This window comes from Echinococcus granulosus, assembly GCF_000524195.1.
Source record: "Echinococcus granulosus chromosome Unknown EG_S00119, whole genome shotgun sequence".
Classification (NCBI taxonomy): Eukaryota; Metazoa; Platyhelminthes; class Cestoda; order Cyclophyllidea; family Taeniidae; genus Echinococcus; species Echinococcus granulosus.
In genome coordinates, this window is record NW_020170499.1 from 75,511 (window position 1) to 84,334 (window position 8,824).

An 8,824-nucleotide genomic window follows, 5' to 3' on the forward strand; every position below is an offset into this window, starting at 1 on the left:
TACCGCGAAGACAGACAGCATCCAAGCATAAATTACGCGTCTCCCCTTTTTGCACTCGGAGCTTCCGAACTTCTGTCATGCCTGAGGTAGCCTTGGGAGATTTCATGATGTTTACTTCACGAAAACTTTTGTGCATGTTGTTGAACCACCAAAACAAGTTAACACACCTACTGTTGCAGGGGAGGAGATGCGACCCAATTTCACCCCACCCACCGCATTGCACCAAGGTGGTGGTCGGTGATGACTTTTTGACCCCTTTATGTCCAACTCAGTTGTGAAATCGCCGACGTTGAGGCGACTCGACTATCACGACTGTGGCATCAGTAGGGAATTGTGAAACTCGCCTCTTTACGGAAATCTTTCTCCTCACAGCTGCTCTTCCATTTCTTGTCACAGGGGCACTTCTCAACGCCAAACCTTCAAATATCACTGTTGAATGCTATTACATCTCGTAGACTTCCTCCTATCCTTTATCCACTGGAGATAATCTGCTTCGGCAGGAAGGAAATTCTCTTCACTATACCACCTTTTTAGGGCTTCGGTGCTGCGCTTCGTGCGACACTTCTTTGGAGACAGGCAGTGAGTGGCCTTCTAGCGTTCCCGCGATGGACCAGCTGAGAGGTGAATGAACCGGGGGACAAAAGCTGCCACACTTCTATTAACGTATCAAGGGTACTTGGAACCAGGATCTGGACCTTCATAACGAGAACATGTTCTGACTACCTTAAAACGCGATTTCGATAGACCCATTTGGCAACATGGACATTTAAAGAAGCATTTATTTTTGTTCAGCCCTTTGAAATAGAGTAGTGAGCTTTTTCTTTCAATCCAGAGGTGTGGAATGCTTTAATTCGAATGCTCCATTTCCTCCTATTTCTCTTTCCCAACGAGGCCAACACACTAGCACATTGCAAATTGTCGATTTAAACCAAGAAGAGCCTCCATTGGCGTGAGAAATACAGCGGTCACCTTGATAAGTACTTTCCTTGAGCAAAGCAAAACTTTTTGGAGGTTTCATGGGAAAATGGTTCGCTATTGCGTGGGCATGGAACGCAATGAAAAACAACTTTGACGCCCAAGTACTAGTATGACCTTCAGCTCAAAGATGATTGGCTGTAATTGTTGAGCTGGTGCTCAAGCGGATTTGTGAACCAATCAGGAGACTCGACGAAGATGCCACACCGAGTCGGGACACAAAGGAGGGCTGACAGACTCGTATCACCACTCGTGGTGGCCGAACTACGACGGTAACACCACATTGCGTCATGGACGATCTCGATTTTTTCAAATCCTCGCTCTCACTGCCTGCTTGTTCATAATGTAGGTGTGGATCTTGCGGTTTCTTCGAATAGCGAGCCACGGCCTATACCTTCTTCTCCTGACGATTGGTTATATTATGGGACCAACGAAATCTTGACTGTTGTTGATGTTCTAGCAGAGTTTGTTGTTCAACTACGCTGGTAGAGCTCAATAAGATATGTTGGTCTGGAGGCGGTCTGATTGCCAGTGCATGGAAGGACCAGAAGACTAGAGGCACAGCTGATGCCCATAGAATGTTCCAAACTAGTGACAGATCCCCTAAATCACGTCTGATCTGACAGGACCAATGTTGGAATAGGCTACGGCGCCTTAATAACGTATCGCTGTTTTTTCTAACCATTCAACTTGCTTCTTCTACGTGGAGTAATGGATCCAAATCAACTCAGATTTACTTCTCCTCTATTTTTCAATATATAATCACCACCTCGCAAAACCAGACAGTCAGACACGTTATTGCGGTTATTTTTGGTTACTACAGTGGCACTCAAGCCGAGGCCCGATGATGTCATTGACAGGAAACGACACTTTTTTTTCTTTTCAAGGCTCGTAATCACCTCCTCGCCCTTATGCGTTCCGTTAACGGGGTATACAGCGGCGTTCGACGATTCTCCGAGCCCCCGCGCTGCAGCTACGTCCCCCCGAAACATAGCATAGAGGTCATTGGGGAGAGAGGACCTGAGAGGTTGGAGGAGACTGGTCCTGCAGCTGTTAGTACTGATATGTCGTTAGATTCATCGTCGGGAAGTGCTGCCACCGCTGCGCCGAAAGGTTTAACTCAGCGCTACACTTCGACAATTTCCTTGAATATCTCTTCATCGTCACCTACACCTTCGACAGTTAATACAAATACCAATGCCCCGACCATCAGATCACCAAAAATAGGTTCAGACGGCTCGTCTAGAAGAAGAGGTAAGTGATGATTAGGTGTGGGTATGGTTCTGGAATTTTCATTGGTGTTGGCTCTAAACCTCCTTCCTGATTGGACCAGGATTCTTCGAAAGCACCAATCAGGAAGCAGTAGTTATTCAAGAGTAATTTTTTGTTTACGCAGCACAACCTAGCGAAGCTCCAATGATGCAATTGAAGTACCTTCCCATGGTTAATTCTTTAATGAATTAGGCTTAAAATATCTTTAAAAATTAATACTTTTCAACTTTCGCAATAATTTATTTTTAGTGATTAAGGACATGCTTTCAATCCCCATTTCACTCTTCTGCTTCGTATGTGGCCACTTTCTTTACCAAATGTAACCTATCGCATGATGATGATGATGGTGGAGGCAATGCGTTGAAATGCTATCGTAGAGGCAATACGACCTATTTCATTATAGTACTACTTGCTCAAGGATTGGTTGGAATTTCCCGAAACGTCTCAGGAAAGTCTCAATTTGCCACGACTATACGGTCCATTAATAACCGATGATTTCCTTGCTACTTGAAAACAAGTTCTTTTATGAGAAAATTTTTGTTCTTCCATGATTACTTATGCAATATAAAACGAGTAATTTCTGTCATTTACACCCCTAAATTCTCTATTTAATTGATGGTATCTTTTGAGTAAATGTGATTATTTTAAATAAAGAATAAGCTGCCTCCACTTTACTGTTTAAAGCTCATTCAATTCACACAATTTTTGGCACCCAATTAGGGAACACACGTGGCATATACGTGATGCTAATAGTGGACACATTGAAATTTCTGCTCATTTCAAATTAAACCTACTTGTCAACATAAAGCTGTTTTGTGTGCTCGAACAAGGCGATTCCCAACATCCTCCACAAAATATCAGTCTCGTTCCAAATTCCCGTCACTCGCCTCTTCTACAAAGCACAATTCGCACTGCCACCGCTTCCAGCCCAATAACCCCTCCTCCGATTCATCGAAGTCAGAGTGCAAAGTACTGCAGTTCCATTCCGACCGCTTCAAGCGCCTACTTCACAGGCAACTCAAATACTGGGAACTCCACGATTGAGGAGTCGGATGGAGCGGTCATTTCAGCGTCGAGAGTAATGGGGAAAGTGGAGGAGGAGGAAGAGGATGACATGTTTGTGGAACAGCGGAGTGATATCGACATGGAGTCCTCCGGGGAGTACGAACGGGAAGATGTGATAGCGTTAGTCGAAAGAGAGCGAAATGGAGAGGCGAAACAAACCCTCGAAGATGTTCATAAGGAAGTTATGCATAGGGTAGGTTGAGAGCTTGGAGGGGGAGCGGTCTCCAAAAATCGTGCCATCTTGCCTTCCGCAAATGCTTTATTAACCTCTTTCTTCGGATTCTTAGAGTTTCCAAAGTCATGCTAGCAGCAGTGAACCATCGGGACACTTATTTTTTTTTATATCCTTCCTTTCTTGTATAATTTTTCGCAAATGTTTCATTTTTAAACTCTGACCCGTCCACTTATTTATTCACTCATATACGCCGAGTCCATTCCAGAGTGTTTGGTTCCACTTCTCATATGATACATGCAATAACGTCAGATTAAGCTCATTTTTCACCATTTATCTACATAACCAGCTATTTATCTCTTTAATGGAACATCACCCTGTCCATCCCATGATTAAGTCATTTATGGATAAAGTTATTCATTTGTCGATTCTATGAGCTAATATGGAATGTTCCAGTCAGAGCATTGCGCTTTACTCCTTGTAGATGCCAGAACAGGAGGGCTTTGTTACAGACGTCAACGGTGTCTTGGTTTACATTTCTCCCACCTCGGAATATCGCGGTCTTTTCCAACCGCATAAGGATGACCTAAAGAGTTTCGTGAGACAACTTTTGCATCAAGCTCATGATGAACACTATGATCAGGTTAGCGATTTGTGTCTCGTGAATTTGTTTTTGACAGATTTCTCAGGCCTCAAATTCAAATTCCCATAGCTATGCGTCAAAATATTTCCTGCCCTTAACAATCCGATTTTCTCTAATCTTAAGATCATTTTTGTGGTGGGAAAGCCTCAAGAACCGACTTTTCGATTGTGTCAGATTATTTGCGAAGAGGCACCGTTCCTCCTTACCACGACGAAAGTGAGTCCATAACGGAGTTTATTTGTAAAAAAGGGTTCTCTTTCGAAATCTTATTTTTCTTCTCCTTCCTTTGAAAATAAAGGAGCTGATTCACAACATTCTTCTGATTGCTGAGAAGCTGATTGGTCGACAGGAGCTGAGTTTGCGTGGTGTCGAGTTTGTCTTTTCAACGGACTACAGGCTGGTTAATGGTGAGGGAATTTTCAAGTACACTTTATCTTTTCTCAGCTTAAAGTTGCAAATGTGACATTTAGAGAATCTGAGAATTCTACGAAGGTTGGACCATTAAAAAAAGCCTCACTTAAATCCAAAAGAAGTTACATTACCAAGATAGAAGGACTAGGAAGCTATCAACATAGCCCAGAGATCATGCCTTTCCAGTGAAAATATAAAAGTGGAGCCTTCATTGTCCGCGACGCTAAGACGAGGAGTTAGACGCACCAGCAAAGCATTACACAGGCCTGCTCTCCTCTTGAATGTCGCACCCATCCCTCCCCATGTTTAACCTCCCGCGTTGGCTACCACAACGTGTCCATAACTAGTCGAAGGAACACTGGGTTTTGCGTCTATTCCTCCTCGACACTTTGTTCTCTCTTCGGAGCTCCTCCACTCAGGTGACGTCTTCTTACAGGTACCGTAGTCAGCTCTGTAATGGACTTTTCTAGTTGGTGCATGGCTAGTGTCGCTTTAGTTGTAACCGGCTTTCGTGCAAAACACGGGACTAAGGCAGTTGCCTCAGGTAGACGTGATTTTTAGCCCTTCTGTTAGGGGTCGTCGCCGAATCTTCCGTACTTTAAAGCAACTTCCCTACGTCAGCATCTAACCGCGCTACTGAGCGCATAACCTTCTTTTACTTGGTTTTTTTCGTAGTCTCTGCCAGAACCTTTCTTAATGCCTACACCTCCATCTCCTCGCTGTTTGAAAATCCCCTCCTGCGTGCCTTCAGTTCCTACGTCAATCCGAGGTTAGGCCGTGCTACTGACAAGGAATTAAGTAGGGCCTTATCATAGGTGAAATTAGCAACCCTTTTTCCTTCCCTTTAGATCGAAATCCCTATCATCCTCCTCCAAAGGTAGAGTCACTTTAAATGTATATTTATGCTTTCAGTTGCTTTGGTTCATTCAAAGTATGTTCCCGCCTTTTAGACTTTTCGGAGATTGTTCAGTTCCACCTGCTCATCATGTCGGCTGGATTCAGTCCTCAGGTTTGAATTAGACCGCTTTAAATATAAAATTTCTGACTTTTGAACTCATTTTTACTACCACTTTCGTGTCAGGAAATTATTAGTCTGTACAGACTCCTCATTTCGATCGCCGCAATTCGAGCCCTGAAACATTCAAGGTCTGGGCGCTCCAGCAATTATGGAAGGCTTCAAACCCTGCCAGAAGACATCTATACAAGCATTCAAAAGATGATCCTTCGTAGGGAATCATTCACACCATTTCCACTGTCATCTGTTACGACTAATGATGGTAAGAGAAGAGTGTTAATTTTCGCCTAAAACTCCACCCTTTTAGTCGCACGTCTAATTGGAGTTGGTGAAAAAGACTTCAATAATTTAGTATTTTCCAAAAGCACTTGGAAGGAGCCAACAGGAAGAGGTCTTGTTTCAAGACACTTCTGGCGTTATCTCCATCTCCGAAGAAGACGATTGGTAAGTTGGCAACTCTTTGCCGATTTTCATCCGTTTTCCTCTTCTAGCTTTGTTCTTCCATCACGACCTACTCACAAAACGATTCGGGATTCTTTGAAGACTTCACCAACAATCGTAAACGAAATAGGCGAATATGGCGCCAGGATCTACCTACCCACGGTCCAAAGAACTACTTCAAAAGACGGCGAAGGAAGGCAAATCCACTAGGAATATACCACTTCCAGTATCTAAAACACGCGGTTCCTCCAAAGCACCATGGAGGACCTAAGCCCAATCGAGATGTGGTGGAAGTCCTTTGCCGACGTCTTCACGAACTCTGTGTTTCCGTGGTATTCAATAGGCTGAATTCCCTGCTTCGTGCTTCTCTAAATAAGTGCGTCTCATCAATCAACTCCTTAAAAGGTGGCCTTAGAGTTCTTTTTAAAGACGCTGTAAAGTGTGAGCTTTCTGACAGAAGTTAGTGGTTGATGAAGAACACATTCAACGTGTAAAATCAGGCCGTCACATATACGTGACGCTGATACAGAACGCTCCAAAATGTCAACATTAGTGTTACCACGCGAATCGAGGTTAACACTCTTATTTGTTGGTTTAAGAGTCGATTGATTCGCTCATTTTACCTTCTTCAGTGACCTTTTTATGTCTTTTCAACGCTATTCAGTCCATACTATTCCGTTATTAGGGAGATGTCAGGAAGGGAAACGCGAATAAAGGTGTACAATTTCATACCCTCTTCAAAATCACTTGTTTCGAATGCTCTTTTGGATCTGCTCCATGCAAAATTTGTGGCGGCGAAGAAGAGGGTAAGCGAGTTTGAAATAATCGAGTATGTCTTCAAAATTTCCATGCTACGCATTGCCTTTAAGTCCACCTCCGCCATTCAGATTTACATGTCTACAGAAATCATTCTATGAATTTTTTAAAACACACTACATCTTTTTAAACAAAATGAATCGAATAAAGCTGATAAATGAAGCTGTTGGCACTTCTTTACGAATGAGATGGATTTTTAGAATTTTGAAAGCATTCTGCTGCGCATTGGCATCGCCTTTGCTGTTTCAGTGGACATTAAATTCGAAGTGGGACCTTTGGGCTAGCGGAAGAAAAGTGATTACAAAAAGTCTTCTTTCCCGCTTTTCATACGCCAAATGCCTGTAGGAATAACTGTTCCAGACTGTGGGCTGGAAGTATTACGGTGGAATTGGACCTGACGACTCTCTTTCTACTGATTTGCCGAGCTTCGCATCGTCGGATCTCGTTGTGCTTAAAGTCCTCTATAAAAGCTGTCAATTGTGGCTGCGTGTCAGTTTATTGCTTCCACGATGGTGTCCGGACCGCACTGGTCTACGCATTGTATGCCGACCATAAGGTGTAACAATAGGAGAGATGCGTCGCTTACTCGGGGTGAAGTACTGACACGGAGACGCTTCAGTCTTTCAACCTCTGTAACACACAATAAGATAAAAAGAATGGCAAGATACACTTCTAAAAGTCTGTTTCCTGGGTGATTGCTCTGCTTCCAATACAGGAATCAGCATTCAACTCCCTTGATACGGCAATAAAGGTGCAATAAAGAAGGAAAATTAACCTTTTTCCGTTATTAAATTATCTTTATTGCAGCAGTTTTGACTGTCGTGTCATTAACTCCGCAGTCAAGCAGTTAAACCGCACATGCTCACCACATGCGCTTGTGTGGCTCCATCGCGGGAGCGCTAGAAGGCCATTCATTCCCTGTCTCCAAAGCGGTAGCTCACAAAGGACAACGCTGAAGTGAAACTCCGAAAATGTGGTAAAGTGAAAAGAAGTGTTTTTCCATCAAAGCAGAATTGGACTGCTAGATGTGGGCAGTTGTGGAGGCGGCAGAAGCAGGACCCATGCAATTGCAACTTGCAACATTATTCATGCGCATGTTGGCCGTGGTGGTTTGTGACGCCAAAAAACAGTGATATTTTACAGACAGATGTACTTTCAAGGCTGATACAATGGGGAGTAGTTGATTGGCTAAACACTTCCAATTGTCTGGCAGCCTCACACACATGTGTGGTGGCTTACCGACTGGACGCCAGACCGATGCAATGCTGCGTGCAGTGAGCGGTGGAAACACAACCACTCTAGACATCACATGTACTCTCCAAAGTCAAAACCTCAACTCAACATCTAGCCCCTCATAGACGCTAGATACTCTTCCTGTTCAGTGCGAGGAGTGCCTGCTGTCGCTTAACTGGGCCTGAGCATGCAACGTGTGGCATGGCAACAGGGCACGTCATATTGGACAGTGTGCTGTGATGCAGATGTGTGCCTCCAGGCCGGTAGCCTCTCAACATCGAAGCGGACTATCTTCTATTTATGGAAGAAAGCCTAGGAGATGTAACAGCGCTTGAGTCGGTCTGCCTTGTGAATCAAGAAGTGCGGCTGTAATAGGCGCAAAAGCTCTCCTGAGGGAAGCAACAAGGGGCACCCTGAGACAACAAAAGAACTTGAAAGCTTTAAGAGTAAACCAGGGAGCATGCTCAGCTTAATTGGTCGTCATGGCTCCGCTCCTGTTTCTCTGGCGCGGAATGGCGTGCAGTGGCGATTTCGGCGGCACGCGGTGGGAATGCTGTGGATTGAACAGCTACAAACGCCACCCAAATACGGAAATGTCATGGTGTTTTCTCAGCCAGCAGGAAAACGCCAAATTGTAAGTGGTTTTCGCGGTTTTTTTTTGCCTAACAAGATGTGATAAGGTTGCTGCTGATGACAGGAGGACCTTGGTGGAGAAAAAAGTGAACATTATTGCCGGCTCTATTTGCGTGGCACCGATTGCCTCATTAAATGCCTTCAGGGT

At 44.2% G+C, this 8,824-nt stretch overlaps 1 protein-coding gene across 1 annotated transcript in view; it reads left to right on the top strand. All coding sequences in view use genetic code 11, as the record gives it.

The window, feature by feature from the left end:
* Nucleotides 1-2,039: 2,039 nt before the first annotated feature.
* EGR_08781 (hypothetical protein) overlaps nt 2,040-8,824 on the top strand; it is a gene marked incomplete at both ends in the record, with an annotated part of 12,621 nt that continues 5,836 nt past the window's right edge. Inside the window, 7 exons of the mRNA XM_024498030.1 lie at nt 2,040-2,229; nt 2,497-2,540; nt 3,056-3,505; nt 4,251-4,343; nt 5,451-5,547; nt 5,861-5,997; nt 6,045-6,453. Of these exons, the coding sequence (XP_024347551.1) occupies nt 2,040-2,229; nt 2,497-2,540; nt 3,056-3,505; nt 4,251-4,343; nt 5,451-5,547; nt 5,861-5,997; nt 6,045-6,453 (1,420 nt within the window). The remainder of the gene's footprint in view (nt 2,230-2,496; nt 2,541-3,055; nt 3,506-4,250; nt 4,344-5,450; nt 5,548-5,860; nt 5,998-6,044; nt 6,454-8,824) is intronic.